The sequence below is a fragment of the Daktulosphaira vitifoliae genome, unplaced genomic scaffold (assembly GCF_025091365.1).
Source record: "Daktulosphaira vitifoliae isolate Bord-2020 unplaced genomic scaffold, ASM2509136v1 Scaffold_1, whole genome shotgun sequence".
Taxonomy (NCBI): Eukaryota; Metazoa; Arthropoda; class Insecta; order Hemiptera; family Phylloxeridae; genus Daktulosphaira; species Daktulosphaira vitifoliae.
Genome location: NW_026099572.1, coordinates 71,472,925 through 71,494,638, shown reverse-complemented (window position 1 = coordinate 71,494,638; position 21,714 = coordinate 71,472,925). Strand labels below are relative to the sequence as shown.

The following is a 21,714-nucleotide window of genomic DNA, read 5'->3' as shown; positions in this document are numbered from 1 at the left end:
GAGAAGGTATTGGTTTTACTAAGATGTGTTTTTTTTTTTTTTTTTTGTGTCTGTTACCACTTTTTCTCAGCTCTCACCGAACCGATTTCTTTCAATGATACGTCAAAAGATCACAAATTGTATCTAGTCGAAGACATTACCCTCAAAAATTGAAAAAAATTCCCTCGTTCCCCGTAAATGGGGGAAACCTCCAAAAAAATTACGAATTTAAAAATCGCTAATTTTCGAAATTTTTTCAATTTTTTTTACTTAAAAGTGCCATAACTTTTTCAAAAATGAACATATCAATATAATTCTTTTTTATATAGATGCATAATATCATTACCTTTCATTTGGTATATTTTTTTCATAAATTTAACCCTTAACCTGCCCACAAGGGGGGATTTAAAATGACAACTTTTTCACAAAAAATTAATTTTTTTAACTTAAATTTTGAAAATGTTCCGGAAGGTCTGACACTTTTATATATATCTTAAATTAAAGCTAATGTAATATACTTTATTATGAAAAAAAAAAATTTCGGACTTTATCTTATCTTCATGGTGAAAATGGCTACCGAATGCTATTTTTGTGTGAAAATTTTCGATTTTGTATTTTCCATTTTTAACTTTATTATGCTATAACTTTTTGAAAAATGTATGAATCATTACAATTTTTTTATGAGAAGTAGTATTTATATAGATCTTTCATTCGACATACTGTTTTTTTAAATCGGACCATTTCCCTAAATACAGGGGGGATTCAAAACATAAAAATGCATATAGAAAGTAGAACTTTTTCAACGTAACTTTTGAAAGTGTTCCGGAAGGTCTGACACTTTTATATATATCTTAAATTAAAGCTAATGTAATATACTTTATAATGGTAAAAAAAAATTTCGGACTTTATTTTATCTTCATGGTGAAAACAGACATTAAACTTAATAAAAAAAATACGATTTTTGTAAAAAAATTCTTTTTTATATTTTTAACTTTATAATGCTATAACTTCTCGAAAGATGTATGGATCAATATAATTCTTTTTTTTGTAGATGCATGATGTCTTTACCTATCATTTGGTATATTTTTTTTATAAATCTGACTTTTTACCTGCCTACAGGGGGGGATTCAAAATGACAACTTTTTCACAAAAAATTGACTTTTTCAACTTAAATTTTGAAAGTGTTCCGGAAAGTCTGACACTTTTATATATATCTTAAATTAAAGCTAATGTAATATACTTTATCATGGAAAAAAAAAATTTCGGACTTTATTTTATCTTCAAGGTGAAAATGGCTACCAAATGCTATTATTGTGTGAAAATTCTCAATTTTATTTTTTACATTTTTAACATTATAATGCTATAACTTATTGAAAAGTGTATTGATCAATATAATTTTTTTATGGGAAATACTATTTTCTAATAATCTCTTTTTTATTCTACATACTTTGTCTTAATCAGGATATTAATAAGGAACTAGCAGTTTATGAAGCTTTTGGAATAATCCACCAATTTTTTAAAATTAAACACTATCTAAAGATTTGCATCGAAGCGTTTTTTTTTGATAGTGATTTTAATCACTGTCAGATATCATTATACTTGATCCAACTATGCCACGTCACCACTGTGCCGCGACCCCCCTGTGCTGGGTTTTTTTTTAATTTATCTCATTAATGATGTTTTTATAATATTATTACACAATGATAGTTGTATTGAAAAACACGTTTAGAAAAGACACGGGATTAATAATCGCGTTTTCTTTATATGATATTACATGATATTATTAGATCTAACGCGACTTGAATCGCATTAATGTAGTCAACACTGATTTTAATGGTAGAGACCGGTGGGCCGTTTATTAATAAGCAACAACAGATTATTTAAAAAAAACCCAAAAGACGAATACAGTTAACAATAATCTTCGCATAATATCGCTGGCGTCGGCGTTGTCCGGTATGATCCTCGGCGTCAAAAAGTTAGCAGCGTTGATGGCGACAGTGCAAATCGGTTTGTCGAGTCCGGTCGTGCGGCACGTCCACAGCCGATGGCGTACATTCTCGACGTTGTCACTTTGACAACGGGAAGAAGACTCAACGTATCACTTGCGTCGTCGGCCGTATGGAACTTGCTGGACTTTGCATCGTGGCGTATGGCACGCGGTGTTGGTCAGTTAAATATTCATAGTAAGGCGACGGTTGATAAAGATGGCACGAGTCGCGGGGCATCGTGTATCAAGAAGCGACGCGGGGCCGTGTCAGATTAATTAGTGATAATGAATATTTTTATTTTATTTCACTTGTTAAGGGCGATGACTATTCGTTAAAAACATTAATTTCAACTAGTTTTTTAGTTTGAGCTGATAATTTATATGTTTCTAACGCCGTAATATGTTTTTGGCGTAAATAATACCAAACATTTGACGTTTTATTTGTTTATTTTATTTGAAATTTGCACAATTTACAAAATAACTTGACCAGCAAATTTGGGATCCCTAACCACAAATGTCCATGCGTTCGAACGATTTTTTTTATACATTTTGTATATAGAAAATATAACACTGTTTGGGGCAAAAAAAATTTTTAATTTTCAATGATTAAAACTAATAAAAATACTTCACTTGATTGTGGAAAAAGGGCGGTATTTATTGTTCCCACTGTTACAAAGGTAAAAAATTTAAAACGCGCTGTCCACTTTGTCGGTGTTATGCCTTTGCAAGACAATAGATCACTCTCAATGTAGCATTACTATGCTGAGAACGGTGTACAAGGTTTCAAGTGTAAAATAAGACGTTAGTGTTTACGAATATTTCCGTGGAACATAAAATAAACATTTCCCATAAAACTGAAAAGATATTTTTGGCCATCGAAAAAAACAATTGTCGACCCATATTTGTCAGTTTTTACCAGTCACTAACTAAAAATAAATAAAATGGCAATTTTAAACTAATTCTATAATAATTTATTCTAAGTATTTATAATTATCTTCTTATTATAATTAAATGAACTTAATAAAAATGCTAGCTAGATCTATTGGAATATTTTTTAAAACTATTCGATAGTTCCATTTGAACGTTATACAAACTATTCGATAGTTTTTTAAATATTTGATAGTTTATCCTAAAAATAAACTGTTCAGTTGTATAAACTATTGTATTAATACAATATTAATTTTTGTATTAATTTTTTTTATAAAAACAATTCGAATAGTTATTGGATAGTTTCAAATATTCGAAATCACTAGTACAAACACAAACTTTAGTTTATATGAACTCCTAGTAATAAATTTTGACATTTCGTTAATCTTTTCAACGACATCATATCTCAAAATATTATATTTTTAAATTATAACTTTTATCGGAATGTCCTAAAAGATAAATATATTTCAGTAAAATCTTTATGTCTAAAATTATATTTAATTGTTTAGGAGCAGATTGAAGCAATTATTTTTAATATATTTTAAAGCATTTTATAAAAATTGATTTTCTGAAAAACCGAGTTTTTGACATAAGTTATCAGAGCTTATTTTATTTGAAAGTAAATCCGGCCACGTCTGTGTACCGAAGTTCGTTAAATTGTGTGCATTACTAATTGAGAATGAGAGAGTTATGCTCTCATCCCTTAAACTATAATCAGCTTTTGTTTTTCAAATGTAAGATCAATTTTTTTTACTATTGGGTTTGATTGAATACAAGATGAAAAAATGGACATTGTTTGTACAATAAGCAAACATAAATTGATAACGTACTTTCATATGCTCTCACAACCGTTTATTATATTGCTAAGAACCGATAGCGCTTATCTATTATGCTAATTATTTGATTTAATAAGTCCTCATTCTAAAATTTTTGACCAACTAAAATTTTGTGTAATATAATTTAACTATAATTTAAAAAAAGTTCATTTGGCTGACTTAAATAATTTGATATGAGTAAGCTACCCCTTTGCTCCCTTTAGATATACCCTTGTTAATGCTAAAAACTTATTAAAATATATTTTCTTTTTTAACAAGTTTTTATCTAACTGGATAGAAGTTCTTTTCTTTACTTTTCAACACTCTGATACAGGTATATTATTTATAATATCAAAATTAAAAACAAATTATTAGTGCTAAAATGCTAATTTTTTAGCTTCGATGCGAAGCTGAGAGGGTATTAATTTTACTATAATGTGTTTTTCAATGTTTATCGCCACTTTTATTCAGCTCTCACGTGACCGATTTCTTTTAATGATAAATCAAAAGATCACATATCGTATCTAGTTGAAGACATTGCCCTTGAAAAAATTTCACTCACTCTCTGTTAATGGGGGAAAACCCTAAAAAAGTTACAATTCTTAAAATCAGTAAATTTTGATATTTTTATTTTCTTATAACCTTTTTCAAAAATTAACAAATAAAAAAAATTTTTTTCTTAAAATTTCTTATAACTAACATAATTTTTTTTTTAATCGGACAAAGTCCCCTTATACAGATGATGTTTTAAACTTACGTATAAAAGTAGAACTTTCTCAACTTAACTTTTGAAAATACTGCGTCCCTTATACATGTTACGTACTATAAGTTAAAAAAAATAGGAAAAGCCTCGATGAACTATTTTTTATGCGCAAATGGATATCGTAGTTAAAAAAACATAGTATTTTTGTGTTGAAATTTTTTTTAAATTTGTACGTTTCCAAAGTCATGAAAAAAAGTTAGGGTTTCCACTTCCAATAAAATTCAATGTGAAATTGTCTTTTTGTACATTTTTTATTAAATTTCAATTATACACCGTTATTACTTTTTAAAAAATGCACAACTAGGCGATTATTTAATATTAAAATGCCTTAGGGTTCGCCATAGTAATGATGTCACCGATTTTCATAAAAGTTACATGAATATAACTTACATTGAATATAAAGTGTAAGTTATTTTGAATATTTTGTTTCGCTCAAGTTAAAAAAAACATGTTTGAATTTTTGAATAAGCTTAAATTGTCCCTTGTATCAATACATGCGATGTACTGGTACCCTGTCGCTAACATTTATGCCTTTCACGTTCGTGGTACGAGATTTGAATCCCATCCATTAATATGACTTTTTTTGTTTAATTCTTTTTGAGTTGGAAAAATATTTAAAATTCGTTTGATTTTTATCTCATTTAGATTTAATAACTTCAATGAGTATCAAGGACCCCAACGCTGTAGTTTCTCCTTGTAAGATGGAATTTCTTATTCATGTTAAAATTATCTACTATTCTATAATATTCCCAATTTTTAAGTAACATGTTAATTAATGAATAATTTCTAAAAAAATGATTTTGGGTTTCACCTGAATTTAGCAATGGATGTTTACAATTAAATTCATTTTTATAATACGGTCAATTGAGTAAATATTTTTCACAACTTTTTGATTGAATTTATTTGGTTTCGATACGAAACTAAGAAAAATTCTCAGCTTTCACTGGACCACTTTTAATTGAAATACGCCAAAAGAACTAGATTTTAATTTAAATGATCTTAAAGTTACTAAATATTGAAAAAAACCTTCATTTTAGAATTTTAGAAAATTTTCTACTATCACTAAAATGACACATTTTTTAATTATTATAGACCAAAATATACTTTGCTAAACTTTGCTTTTACGCTGATTCAAATCTGCAATTAGATTTTATTCATCGCCTTTACTTTAAGACTATTACTAATTTATAAAAACTAGTATTTACATTTAAAAATTTATAATAATGTTTAATATGTTTAAAATAATCTGTGTAAAATTTTGACTTGAAATGTAATTATTTTGTCCTTTAAAGTTGATTTTTATGAAGGTTTATAATTTAAAAATGTTTTTTCAGTTTTATTCATAATTATCAACAAATTATTTTCTGAAAAGTTTTGTATCAAGCCCTTCAACTTTTATATACGTAAGCCATAATAGTAACAACTACTTTATAATTTTTATCGTATGAATTACAATTTTAAATTGTCAAATATGAATTTAACAATATATTTAACTGTTATAATAAATATTTATTCGTTTATTATACTTATAATTAAAAAATTACTAATCAAGAATAATGAAGCGAATAGGAATTCATTTTTTTTTTTGAAATAATCCATTAATTTCTTAAAATTAAACACCATCTACAGATTTGCATCGAAGCGTTTCTTATGATAGTGATTTTATCACTGTCAGATATCATCTATACCTGTCCTAACTATGCCACGTCTACACTGTGTCTATGTTCATAAAACGATTGGACAAATATATTAAACTGTAAATATAAAAAATATAGCTTATATTCTAGGCGTTCTACCAGTATTCTAACCGAACCTTATAATTTCATCGCCCATCAACGCAAAATCTTACATTTTTCTAAAGAGTAAAGTGAGTTTTTATTCCACGTTAATTTGTAAGAACCTTTAATATATTTTCTAAAATTAATATTAAAAATGCCATAGAAATAAAAAACAATTGGGAAGCCATAGAAATGCACAAAATCAAAAGGGGAAGCCATAGAAACTCAAAAACATTAAGAAGCCATAGAAATACACAAAATTAAATGAGAATCCATAGAAATAAGAAAATATTAAGAAACCATAGTATAATTTTTTCAACGCAATTATTTTTCAAATTATGTGGAAAGCATAGTGATCTCATTACATTTAAGAAAATATAGTAATATTTGCGTAAAAATATTTTATTATAATAATAATTATTATTATCAAACATTGATTAATTTTTCAAAATAATGTAAATGAACACTTATGTTCAATTTAAATCTTACTAATAACTTTTTTTCATGTACAAAATATTGTTGGTTTACGGCACTTATGCTGTAAATTAAATCAAGTTCAATTAAACACCATAGTATTGATTTGTACTACGTCCGGAATAAGGTGATGAGCTTAACTTATTTCTATTTAATTAATAATTTTAAAAGTTAATAATATTAATTAATGATTATTTATAGTAAATTTCAAGTTTTTATTGTGAATACTTTCTCTAAGAGATTTAATTAAAGCCTAAAAGTATCTACTTTTCCCGCCCTTCCCTACATATAATGTATGCAAAATATAATTAAATAAATGAAGTAATTTGTACTTTTATTTTAATTCTTGTCTTTAAACGTCATAATTTGTGTTAATAAATCAAAAATAGGTTTATAATTTTAGATCAACAATCTGTTCTGTAAATTATAGTATAATGGCCGTAATGAAATTTTGTAACACACAAGAATATCGTCTTGAATATTAATATTTTAGTCTTGATATTTACTTACTTTTTTATTTTCAACTGACCAAATTTAATTATTTTCTTTTTGTCTTAAAATAGTATGAGTACCGCAGTTATGTTATTTTGGTGTTTCTAAGTCGACAAAACATAAATGTTTTTAATTTATTACATTATTTGTAATTAAAGAAACACTGCATAATTCGAGTAAACGAATTGTTAGTTTGGGATAAGTTAAGAGTATTAATTCTCATGAATGTTTATAGAGTTATATTTAACTCCACTGTGTTCAATATGGTCCAATATGTTCAAGCATTTTTTGTTTTGGTTCGACAACGCCCAACAAAAGGGTAACCGGCATTCTTAAAAATAATGAAGAAATAACGTTGGGAACGTCTGAACGCACATTATTTTTATGTACGTGTGTGTGTGTGTAGATGTCTCGACGTTACTACCGCCGTGTACCATATAACCGGTGTCGTTGGCGGCGCAGTGGTGGTGATGGTCATGTGCGTGCACTGCACACCATGCTGGATTCTACGTGAGTGTGTGTCTTAACGTGTGTGCGTACTGCGCGTATAGTGCATGCAGCAGCCACAGCACCACGGACAGTTATGTTACAAGTGAACCGCCGGGTTGTTTAGTCGACGTTCTCAGACGTCAATACAATAATTATCACTGTTCACGATTCATTTCGCACAAACAAAGTTGGAAGTTGTTGTTTCATGTTAAGCTTGTTGGTCGTTCCTCCTTTTGTTTTGTCGGTCATTGGCATTTTAAAGAGTAAGTACTAAACACACGAATATCGTTTACAACCTGTAGATCTTCTTCGCGCGTGACTTATGAGTACGTCTATTGCCACCACGAATATAAACGGCTTTTGTCGCTGTAAATTTTGGCCGGAAAGCCTCACGGACATGAGCTCGTGCTAATCGCTGGTCTATTTTTAATCACTTATCTTGAATTATCACCAATTAGCGATTCGAAAACAATATATGATCTTCGGGGCACTGCTCAAAATTAAGACTCCATAAGAGTATTTTGTGAACTCATCACACTGTTTTCAAACTGCTATAAAAGAATACAAAAATCTAATTTCAACGACACGTTTATGTTTTAGTGGTCTAATCTACTTTTTTGGTAATTACTACGGGGAAGCGTTTAATGTGTTTAAATGATGTATAAAATTTAGAAAGACAATTTAATTAAACTAAAACAAAAATATTCCTCACGTTTCAAGTATAATTAGCCGTAGGGCAAAAAATGCTTAAAATTTGAGTTGGCAATGTCTCAATTTAAATTTCACAATAAAATTATATTTTGTAATTTAGTGAATAAATGTCCGTTCTAAAATTACAACATGTAAAAAAGAAATTAAAGGAATATCTTTGATTAATTTTTGTATTCGAAATACTTACAAATATTAAAATCTTGAGCAATGTTTCTAATTCCTAAAAATCTGTGCTTGTCAATTAAGCACAAAACATTCATCTGGAAAAATTTCGTTAAAAACTCAATCCCTTATATTTTTAATATTATTGTTATGCGGATTAATTACAAAATTGTTTTGCAATAGCAGACATAATAAGTAGTATTAGTAAAAAATTAATAGTATAAATTTTATTTACATCTTTTATAAACACACGTTTACTAATGTTTACTTATTATACTTTGTAATTGTCCATGTGTTATGATTTCTTCTAACTTTATATAGTATATGCTTTCTAGACTTTGTGAGTAATAATATAGTCCAAGACTTAATGTTAAGTAAGCCCAAAATAGTACTCTTGACACGGCGACTATGAAAAAAATGAATAATTAATAAACTAAATTGTAAAGTTCGCAAAGTGCGATTTGTTGTAAAACGGTCTGCGAGGTTTTTGGATTCTGTTCAAAAGTAGTTAAATGTAAACAAAAAATGTCGTTATGTTTTAGTAAAAACTGTTACTCTCGCTGTTTTTAATTGATTGAGCTCACAAACACCTACTTTTTGTACATCGTCTATGAAGACTACACAGACGGGTCTTTAACCTGCCCACAAGCGGTTTTCACATAAAACAGCTGCAGATCAATTGCATCCACTGTACATATGTGCTTTCACCTATTTGTCATATTTGTGCTTGTTCTATACACACTAGCTAAACAATTTTGTCAATTTTTTACATTAATAGTTTAGAATTAATTCTATTTGTGCAAGAATAGTCAACAAAGTGAGATTCTTTTAAATAATATCGTTTGTTACCATTGTTTGGTAATTTGATACATGTATGGAAACTCTGTAGCAATCTGCTTTCTAATAACGCGAATTTCAGTTAGAATACTTGTTGATAATTCTCGTTTAAGACAACAGTATAACATTTCAAAAAAGGAAATAATACTTAACGATGAAAGTTATTTCAACGAAAAAAGTTGATGTCAAGAGAGGCGTCAAACATAGAATATCATCGTTAGTAGTGAAAGGTTTTAATTACTGCCTAGGGAACAATTAAATCGACGCAAAAGAAGGAAGTATAAGATTTTTATTCTCCATGTTTAATTCATAGGAAACCTCGCGCCAGGTTACTAAATACAATTTAATTATTTCTCAAGAAAATGTCGAGAAATAAAACTGATATCCTGTACAACCACATCAAATTATAATTTTAATTTAATAATAATAACGTTAGATAAGAAAATTGAATTGTGATTATTTTTCAACTTCAATGAGTATCGAATGAAATATTTATTCTAATTCACAATGGCAATGGAAATATTGTAAAACTTTTTTGAAGGATAATTGATTTTAGTTGCTGTTTAATCTTAAAAACTACCAAAATTTTTTATTAAATTTATTTTGGTTTACTTCATGAAATTAACAAATTTGTCTTAAAATGATCTCAAACACATTTCGGATGATTCGATCAATTTTCTTTTAATTAATTCATTTATAATAATTCCATGTATTAGGAAATTATCTAAAACTTCTTTGTAAAAATTCATCATTACTTTCTAGGTAGATATTTCTGTATTTGAGTGGAAAAAACGTCCATTATTGTTATTTTTTAGGATAAGCGAAAATTAATTTTTCGTCACTAATGCTAATTTAGAATAAAAAAATCCACATAAAAGCGTTGCGCGAATAAAACGAAGAAAAGTAAAAAGATACATAGCAGAATATCACATTAGATAACGTCTAAGAGTAAAATATTTCTTGGACCCTTCTGCTTCTCGGGTACAAATTTTAAATAGTAAAAAAAATGTCGATTTCGATGAAATTGGTGAAATATCTATCGACTTAAATGAATTTCTTTAAATATTAAGCAAGTAGTCGAATAGAAATGCTTGCAATTTTTTCCCCATAAAACCCTTGGGGTAGTTAATTTTACTAATGAATTAGCTTGAAAATCGCAAGGTTGCCAATTGGCCTGTCGTATTGTTAGAATTGTTTTCTTTGATATACTGTTTCACAGTCAGCTCATAATACATTATATCATTGAATCGTATCAATACATCTAGTCGCACCTTCCTATAGACTGCTATTGTGTTGTCAGTGTGCACGTTGTTATTATATTTTTGGTATTGTATCTGAGCACAATGCAATTATTATTCGTATCCCTGTACCCTTGACCGTTTTTTTGGCAAATGTCACTTTAGAACATTTTATCGATGAGAAAATGTGGTTCTGTCGAATTTTTCGGTTATGCCTAACCCAAATTAGGTTAATGATGACACGACACTGTACAAAATGGTCGTACCTGAAATTCAGCGCAGCCTCTCCAGTGGTCGTTCTAAACGGTTCGACTCGTACAAAGTCTCGTTTGAAAGCGTATGAATTATATTTTACTTGTCTCGGTGTTTAACAACTGCTCATTTGTCGACGTCTCCCAAACGTGAAAATCCGCTCGGAAGGCAATGCTGTTTATTCGAATCGCCATTAGGTCCCAGTAGAGTCACGTGTGCCCAATAACAGTTACGCGGAGTCTCTTACCAGTCACTGTTTCGACGGGTTATTTGCGGAACTAAATAAAACTGCCCAGTGGGCACTTGGCTATTCGATAAAAAATTGTGCGTTGTGCGCACAAACGAGTTCAATTGTTTTGTTTAGTTAATTACTATGTATTTTTTTCGTTCCGCAGGAATTTGCCCTTCGACGAACAGGAATGCAAGTGTAAAAGTCGCCAGTCCAGTTCGGTGCGTTTCGTAAACCGCGTTCTAAATATAAAGTGGTCAACGGGCGTTGTATTGTGGCGACTGAGATGGCTGCGACTCGTGTCGGAGGGACAAACCGCGGGGACGTCTCGCGACATGATGAGCACGAGGCGTAAATAATTGTAATAATAATAACGGAAAATTTAAGTTCTCTGCCGACGGCAAACGTCTCCCCCGACCGCACGCGGCCTCTTCGGACAGACAGCCACTTGTTTAGCTGGTGTCGCGTGTGCCTTGTCCTCCTCTCGCCTTGGGATCGCCGCAACTTTGTGTCGTACGCGAAAAATATAATTGTCTGGAGCGTTGCCCGAGCTGACAATGTACGCGATCGCTCGCTGTACACGTTTTGGCACCGCGAGATAATGAATATGTGATAACGGCCGAGCTCCACGGTCAATCGGCGGCAACGTTTGTGCACGTGAATTCTGCTGTCGACGATGACACACCACAGTAAGACATCACTGCTGGCGGCCAATACTGATTACGGTGTCAGCAACGCGTACGGCGGACAACCAACAGCCACTTGGATAAGGTAAGCGCGAAAACTCAACTGTTTTATTTATTTATTTGACGATTTTTCTTAGCTAACATTAGTAACGACATCACTAATCCTTTTATCGGTTAAAATATATATGTTTTAATTATTTTACATCGCAAATAGGGCTAGGAATTATACGCAATTATACATTTCGTTAAGTTACTCCGAACAAGCCATCAGCTAGTATACATTTTTATTAATTTACTAGAACACTTGATAATGTGTTCTTACTGAGGTTATAGTTTTTAAGGGGCGGTGTTTATTTCACTTGTAAAAATATTTCTTATATAACATAATTTGGGACCCTGCAAAGTAGCTCAAGTAAAATTTAAATACATTTAACTACTAATCGTCATAATATAGAAAAAACAGATTTTCTAAGTCGACTTCCAATATTGATATGACATTTTTTTTCAATTAGTTCTTCTATGGATGTCTTATTTTAGCTGCTTTTATCTACACCGATTTTCAATATAATTGACCTTCGTCAAGATTAAATAATATTATCCTATCCATTATATTAAAAATTTATGACAAAGAATATTTATAACAACTATATTGTAACATTTTGTGAAATGCATTGTTTACCATTGAAAATGTTATGCTATCGTCTTAAACATAACATCCATATTGTTTCAAAGATAATTCTTTTTATGTTTTATACACTTCCGAGTGAATAAAGAAACTATATGAAATTCGAATTTAATTATATTTTATGCATGCCAACTTTATAAGTGTATGTATTTCAGAAGTAATAACATTAGATATAGAACAACAAAAAGTATAAATATGCTTAGAGCATCTTGATATTTTTATGCTGATTTTATTATTTAGTGTACTCAAATAGAATGGAAATGATATAAAGAATTCAAAATTGCTTACATAAAACTTCGTAGTTTCTGTATTGCTACTTTGTTTATATTAAGTTATCTTAAATATTGCACATTTTTTCTTAACCTTGCATTTTTAAATATAATTAATAACTGGTGTTTTTTCACTACTTCGTATTTATGAGAGACTAATATTTTGACTAAAGAAATTCAATACTATTAATATTAAATTGCATTTTAACAAACTTAATAAGATACAACGCTTAAAAAAATAATGACCTAAACATGCATTTAAAAGAAGTTAAAACATTATTTTGATGCAAAATATAGAAAATATAATTTTGTCTTGTAATGAGTATGAATCAAATCAACAATATTATGTTTAAAAGTTAAGGCCATAATTGCATAGCGTTTTAAAATTTTTCATTATCTTCGATTTACGCGTTTGCATTTACTTTATTTTTTCAACATTTGACATAACAATATAGACTATATTTAAATTTATATTTATTTATTTTTAAATTTTTCTGAAATTATCCTCGTAAAACCAACATTTTACAAAATATGTTAATATTTAATGAAAAATAAAAAAATACCCAATCCAACACACTGATATTACAAAAAATCAACCTTTAATCATTATTAAAAAAAAAAACCAACTCGCAAATAAAGTAAAAACGTGAATTTTTGTAAGATATTTATCATTAAATACCCTCACAATTTATTTGAATTAAATCTAAAAATACCTGATTCAGTTGGAAGGTAACGTAACGAATGTATATTAAATTATTAAAGCGAATTATAATTATGACACAAATTTAAGGTATCTTTTTTATCATTGAATTAGGCATTTAAACATTATATTTTTTTTAATAATTATCCTTATTACAGGGAACTAGATGATTTTTTCAATTTATGATATTGACAATTTCGATTTAGAAATTATTTTTAGTAATTTTATTTAAGTTAAAGTTGAGTATGCATGAACGTAACAAATTATAGAATCAGAACTTTTGAGTTGTCAAATTGTAATTTTTTTTATAAATAATTGTAATTTAAGTATAATTTTCTTTTAACAATCTATTTATTCAAGAAAACTAATGTAACTCACTTACGGTTATGTATTAATATAAATTTTATCATTTGCTATTTACAGCTGACAACTTTTTTTTTCCAAATAAAAAATAAATATACCATGTAGATTTAAATCGTAGTAAAGAGCTATTTAACAAATTTTCTCATACAATTGATCTGTATTAGTGCTCAAGGATCAATTGAAGAGCTTAGTGCAATCATTTAAGTCCATTGTTTTTAAATATTTTAGTAGAAGCGATTTTATCAAAATGTTTTCATTAAGAGTAATGGAAAATTGTTTTTGTACTGACTTACCAATAAAATTATATTTATTAAAAATGTACAAAAAGTTATCTGGCTGTTGCATTAAGCTCTTCTATTATTTGTATGTTTGATGTGACGTCTCAATACTGCATCCATTAATTATGCCCTTGATCTGTTAATAAACATAAACAAACATATAAATTAAAAGTCTAATGTGCTTATAAGTTACGGTAATTGTTATGGTTGTTCTACAGTGTTCATATTTATTATTGAACATCCAACACAGATTATTGTTGATCAAATTATTCATCAAATATCTATACATAAAATGTAATAGTTAATATTCTAATAAAATATTAAAATTAAAAAATGAAGTACATACTTGTTTGATGAAGACCAAATAAACAAACAAACAACAAAAAACGATTATAAACTTATTTAACACGTAGAAAGATTTAGATCTTTTTTCTTTAGTGTTCGGATTTCAGCAATTACAATAATTGTTGTTATTACAGTCATATATCAATAAATTTTATCATAAGTTGGCCTAGATGTGGCTGAAGTACGATTTATACCTAGGGTGACTTATAATTTATTTTAATGAATTTCAATTTTTATAAATAAAATTTATGTTATTTTATTATCATATTTATTAATTACATAGCATAATTACGGGGGCTGCGGAAAAATAACTATCGACCACAGTACCCTTCTTTAAATGTTGATGTGAAATGAATCGATTACTTTATTAGGTTATTAAATATTAAATAAATAAATTTATTAAAGATACATAATATAGAAGGTGACTGAAATTATTACACTACAACAAAATGTATATACATTATAAATTTTCAAAATTTAATTTTTATTTTTTATAAATATAAGTAAAATAATTAAATAAAAATTAAATAACTTATAATTTAAAATGTTCTAGGCAACCTCAATATTTCAGCATTGGTTCAGTAAGAGTTCGATTTGGTCCTATTACAGCTAAAAATGATGTAATTGTGGCGCCATCTATTAATGATTATCAAAATAATGCGGACACCAAAGATTCATCTTGTTGCTGCGGAGTAACATCCAGAATCCCACTTCCGACTGGTTCTAAAAATAGACAAACTACTGGCGCTACTTGTCTGGCCCGAATACAGGCGCCAGTATATCGCAGCTCTTTGGATTGGTCTAACCGTGTTCAAAAACCGTCCGGTTGTTTCGGAAAGCTAACTGTTGATCGTGTACCGTTGGTCACAAAAGCTCGCGAAGATATTATTGGTACACCATCTCAAGATCAAGAAACCACTACTCTGGATCGATTCCAAAAGTTTCGTTTCGGCGGTCGCAACGGCAGAAGTGGCGCCCAAAACAAAAAAAATAAACAATACGTTGTTCCTAGGACCACAGATAAAACTGACAGGCTAAGGAAGTTAACGGATAAACTAAAGCAGCCTCCGGCAGGCGAAGTACAAGCACTACTATCCAAAGTATCCAATGATGAAAACTCAATGGGGGGTCAATCCACTTCTACTGCCAATTTGAGTGGTGAAGAGTCATCGGATACATTTGAAGATGGTATCAGAAAACCTGAATCAAGAACGATAGTGGGTTCCTATTATCAACGATCAATACCATTTAGAAGTGCATCTTTTTCACAAGTGTATTACTCTCCAACGGATGGAAAGTATATAAGGGCTGATGGACGAAAGAAGAGTACGCCAAGTTCAGCATCTCTTTCACGAAAAACTCTCTCATCCGAACCTACCAGAGCATATTCTCAAGATAACGTTGAAGTAGTTGTACCTACTCCACCAATAAGAAAAAATAAATCTATTAAATCAGATCCAGGTAATCAGTCGGACGTACCAATTATTGAGGAGTCTTTTGAATTATCAGTACAAGAAGAACCTGAGGAACATGACGGACTGAGAGAAAAAACTTATTTGTCAGAGTGGAAATCCACGACAGAATCTCCTGAAGGTATAGTTTTAAATTGTGAGAGGAGTTTACCTGCCTCACCTGTTGAATCTCCCAAAGAAGAACCGCTTAGCGTAAAATATTCACAAATGCCTCAATGGTCATCACTGACAGAATTGCCACTATTACGTCCAAAATTGTCGGCTCAAAGCTCTGAAGAAAAGGAAGAGGATAAAATATCATGTCCATCCCCAAAAATTAACTATCGACAATTCCTATTGAGTAAAGCTGACTCTTTCTCTGAAGGAGATAGTGATCAAGGTAATCAAAGTCAGGTTACTTCATCTACAAGAGAATACACATCGTCACCATGTAACGATAATTCTGATTCAGAAAAGAGTCCTGGCCCTCCAGTGCCTTATACTAAACGGCCTCTCCGAGGACCGTATTTAGAAATGATAGTTAATGAGAAAAAAAAACCTGAAGTTAATGGAAAAAAACAAAATGATTTGAACTTTCTAGAAGAATTTTCTCAAACTGCACAGACTTTAGATGATTGCCCTTTAAAAAGGAGTAATACATCACCTGAACAACCCGAAAGATTGAGACTAAGGACATCGCCTAAGAGAAAGATAAGTACAAATTTACCTATATCGTTTGCAGCGTTAAAAAAGAATGGAACAAATGATACGATTGTTCATCATCAAAGAACAACTTCAAGTCCTAGTCAACTGGAGGGTTGTGCTAGAGTAAACAAAACTCCAGAACCAAGTCCTCAATTATTAGCTCAGTTACTAAAAGGCAGTTCAGAAAAAGTTTATGGTGGACCCTTAACTAATCCAATGAAGGTAAATACTTTTATAATAGTAACTTCTTCTAATTTTACTATATTTTAAACTATGCAAAATAAGAACTATAAAAATAAGTGAATTAAAAAGAAATGCGTAATTGTAAAAATTAGACATTTTTTGAAAAAAAATTTGGCTTTAAAACTTCTTTTTATATATATTAATTTGTCACACCTATTTTAAGTTCACTTAAATATCATAACATAAAATAAAGGGAAAATACAAAAGCTTTCATTCTTGACTAAAAAATATAATTCAGTTTATATTAAAATTCAGAAAATGTGTAATTCTATTTTGAATACAGGTTTTTAAAAAACATTTCATCTAGAATTAACAAAAGCACGTGTCGAGTCTGTTTTACTAAGTGTGCACATTTACTATTTTAGTATGATTCATGAAATGATAATACATTTAAAATTCATCAAACATTAAAATTATTAATTAATAAAAATATACATATTAACAATATAATTTTTGAAATTGTATCTTTATTTTTTTATTTGACCATGAAATTAACCATTTAAAAAACACGCCGTAAAAATTAAGGAGCTTTTTATAATATTAATATTTAATAAAATTCCTCTTTAATAAAATAAAATTTATGAAAAGTTTTGTTTATAAATTTATTGAATACGATCTTGTTTTATGTCTTTCATATAAAAGAATTTTATAATACTATTCTTTTAAGTAGATAATTAAATATATAGATATATGTCTTAATAATTAGTTATTATTGATTAATAAAACAAACTTTACTCTTGTATCAGATTTTTTATATTAAAATATAGTTTTAATTAAACTCGTATAAAAATAAATTTGTATTTAAGTAAATTAAATAGAAGTTTTGATGAAGTGAGATTTCATTTTCTTATAACATTAAATAGAATATGTTTTATTGTGCTTTACTATTGTCATATTAGATATAACGAATTTAATGCACAATTAACTATAAAACTCGCTTTAATTCATTTATTAAAAACAAAATTAAAACGCAAATATTTGTGTATTGCTATTATACAATCTATAGAAATATGAGAAGTCGATAAACTTATGTTTTCAATCATAAGACTAAAAACTTTATCAAAGATTTTGGACGTGTTAAATTTCTTATGCTGAAACTTTACAAAAACTGCTGAATATAAAACGCAACTTATTATTTTACAAAGCATTTGGGACAAGGTTTTCTTTATGTAATAATACGTTGAATTTCTTTTTAATAAATTTCTCTGAATTAAGTGCTTGTTTTGTTCGCTGTTAAGTACTGAGAAAACATTATATTGTCATCAAAAAAGTTGACTAGATTGTAATTAATTATTTCTTTTAAATTTCAACCAAAGTTTTATGATACACACATTATGTCATAAATTGTTTAAGGGTAAAAAACCTTGCATGGTTTATGATCGAAAACTCTAAGAAATGTATGGCTTTAAAAATATTCGTCTTTGAAAAAAAATAATTAATTAAAATTATAAACATCTAAGGTCGCTGACTAATGCAGTTAGCTTATCACATCGACATAGTTTTAGTGCTAATTTTAATTTTCTGTGTCGACTGGAAGCTGTCATGGTCTTATACATGGGCCACAGAAATATTTTCTCACTGCAGAGCAATTTGGTAATTGTTAGTGAGTTCTTGACAAATTTTGAACATCCATCGAGTGACAAATGAGACAACATTAATAATTGATAAAATATTGCTATACATTCATGTAAATGTTATTTTCACACTAGTCTACAAATTAATTTTAATACATTCCTTGAACTAAACTATACTATACTACTAGGAAAAATCATTTCGACTGAAAATATCTAAGTAATAACATTTTTATGTTAATTGAGTTTTGGTTAGTTGAGGTTGGACGTATGATGTTTGAATAAATTTGACAAATGTTTTATTAATTCGATTTAAAATTACATCGAGAAAATTTGCTTGTTATTCAATAATTTGTTTCGTTTTCTAATGTATTCTATTTGAATACATTCTTACGTCGTGTTACATGAACATTTGTATTCACTTTCACGTAATGTAACCTTACAGTCCTCTGGAACATTAATAATTAATTAAATTTTAAATATATTATACGTGTTTGTAAAACACTTTATTAAATTATTGAATTTTTAAAAATTTAAATAATAATAAAAAATGTATAAATAAACGTTAAACTTGTTTATACAAATATGTACTTATTATAAATCTTTGTGATGGTTATTTCTTTGTTGATTAAAACTAAAAATGAGTATTTAAGACATTTTTTAGTAAAAAATCTAGATGGTGTAATTATAAAAATCTAAAATTCCCAATTAATCACGTATACAGGCTGTGTTGTATTACTCACATTGCTTAAATGGAATATTATTTATTTTTATTGTAATACACATTGTCGCGATATTCTTTAGCCTTCTTCAAGGGTCACAGACGTACCATTTCATTTCTCGGCCCAGACAGTGCATCAAAAATAGCAACACTGTGAAGTTTGTGTGTGTGCGAGAATCATCGCCAAAGCAACTGCGGCCATTGCCATACGCTCACGAATATGAAGATTCAGTCTACTCGAAAAATTATGTCATAATGTTTGTTCACTAATTGCTAATTGCAATTACTCAGCGTAAACAAATTAAACGTACCCTTAAACTACACTCGCCATTTTGTTATTTGTCCCCCACACGCATCGGGTAATACATTAGATTATCGAACATATTAAACCCACAAACACATTGTTATTATACTCGCTTGTTGTGTCGCGTGGGAAACTTTATCTCAACGCGACTTTTCAATAAACAATTTATGTGAACTTGAGAAATCGTATCGCCTACGATTTTACGCTTAAAATAAAGCATGAGCATTGTTGTTTTAAATTAATTTAAATGTTCTTAACTGACTTTTCTCGACAAATTGTCAGTTGTTTAAGTTGTTTAGATGAGGCAAACATCGTTTTGCTACGATGTTTGCATTTTCGACGACAATTTTGAATTGAAAATCATTCTGATTATATTTTGAATTAAAATACACAAGAATAATTTTTATTGACAATAAATGTATTTACAAAAGTAACATAGTAATAAATGTCAGAGTTAAATAAATAACTATTAAAAGGAATTACTTATTTTTTGATTTTATTTTTTAGTGTTTTTTTTTTTGTATAATTATGATTAGTCGAGTTTCTATGACTATAAATTAACATTCTAATTGTAAGCACAACATGTTGGTATTCTATAGATTGTTGTTATTCTACAATATAACTATTGTTAATGACACACAATGTTCTTTGATATTATTCTATTTACTATATCACATATGACGTTTAATCTTCTTCTGTTTGAGAGTGTATTTCAAAATAATGTTTTGGCACACAAAGTAAAACAATTATTTAAATGTGTTATGACTAATCAAATCACTCGAATGTCAAAACTTAAGACATTTAAAGCTACTCATTCTTTATCTTCAAATTTTTCGTTCTATTTATTTTCTACAAATAGTATTAAATTGATTTGTTATTCAGTCAGCGCTTATTAAAATATTGTCAAAATATTAATGTAATCTTTGCATTAGCAGGGGTTGAAACCGTTAAAAAGACAAAAAAAAACCAATAATAGTTTTTAGGAAACATTGGTAACCGGTTTCATGTCTTGTTGTCTATTCTATAGGGATTTCCACTAACTTTATGTTTTAAACATCGTTAATATGTGTGTTTGCAAAATATTCTCGGAAAGTTAAAAAAAAATTCACTTTCTCATTTTAGATCTTTCAATTTTCATTTATATCGATAAATTCACCGTTTATAGAATTTCTTTAATTTCTGGATAAATTATTATGGGGAATAATAAAAACATCATCACAAAGTCTGATATCCCCCAGCTGTCCTAGGCAAAAAATATAAACAGAATGTATAAACAACCAGATAAAATTTGTTTTTTAACTTGACAAATGAGTTGACCTTGATTTTAAGATTTTTTAGTGAATTTTTTTTCGCCAAAATTATAAAAAGCTACCCACGTGGGTGCGTCTCAGAAAATTTAGTCGTACAAATTTAAAAATAAACGTACAGAGAGTCTCCCAATTTTTTCTAGACTGACCTTTGGATGTAGGTGGTTGATAAGAACAAACGGTTCAGTTATAATAGGTTTTTTTACGTGCACAGCATTTGACGAAGGTGGCCGTGATCCAAAGGGAAATGGCGCGCGTGCGGGACAACAGGTAACGCGTATCGCGCGGACCGAGCGGTTGGTTCTTGGAAGTGAAAAGTGGGTCGGCGGGCGAGGGACGAACGGCGCAGGGTGGAGGAGACGACAGCAGGACAAAAGCGGGAAAGAGTCCTTGAGTGTGATTTTCCGGCTATTCTTTCTGGTATCCATAGCAACGCGTTGAACGTCGCGACGTATATAAATCCCAGGGTACACTATAATGTATAATAGCCCGTCAGAGTCCCGTCATATCTCGTGTGTATTTAACGTGACGCAAATCGTCGTTCGGCTGCCGGTAGCCGGCGGTGGTCAAGTTTCGACCTTGGTACTACAGGCACGACAACTGCAACGGCGGCCGCTCATCCTTTACCGGCGCCAGGAAAACCGTTGTGCCGTTTGGTCCCGGCGCCCGATGAGATCTAGTCGAAAATCGGGCCAACATGAGTGATGTCTGCGAACGACGTTGACGAGCCACCGCGAAACGACGCAGAAGACCTGTTGGCCGCACTGAAAGCGGCCACAACGGTAAGCATTAACTATAGTGACTCTGTCCCGGCCAGTGATCAATTGAACTTTAACGTTCGGATGGTAATACGCGTATGCTCATGAACGATACACACTTTCAGATAGAATTTATTCAGTAGTTTGTTTTTTTAGCAAACGTAAAAAATTGTAATAAATACGACCAACATGCAC

The 21,714-nt window shown here is 29.6% G+C and overlaps 1 protein-coding gene and 1 long non-coding RNA gene across 2 annotated transcripts in view; both read left to right on the top strand.

Moving 5' to 3' along the window:
- Positions 1-1,063: 1,063 nt before the first annotated feature.
- The window catches only part of LOC126907834 (uncharacterized), an 85,950-nt gene continuing 65,299 nt past the window's right edge, over positions 1,064-21,714 (top strand). The window contains exon 1 of the long non-coding RNA XR_007704630.1: positions 1,064-1,172. This is a non-coding gene — a long non-coding RNA (uncharacterized LOC126907834). The remainder of the gene's footprint in view (positions 1,173-21,714) is intronic.
- Positions 7,680-21,714, top strand: part of LOC126907614 (rho guanine nucleotide exchange factor 17-like) — a 29,261-nt gene continuing 15,226 nt past the window's right edge. The window contains exons 1-3 of the mRNA XM_050689020.1: positions 7,680-7,967; positions 11,300-11,904; positions 15,013-16,837. Coding sequence (XP_050544977.1) covers positions 11,810-11,904; positions 15,013-16,837 — 1,920 coding nt within the window. The 5' untranslated portion in view covers positions 7,680-7,967; positions 11,300-11,809. The remainder of the gene's footprint in view (positions 7,968-11,299; positions 11,905-15,012; positions 16,838-21,714) is intronic.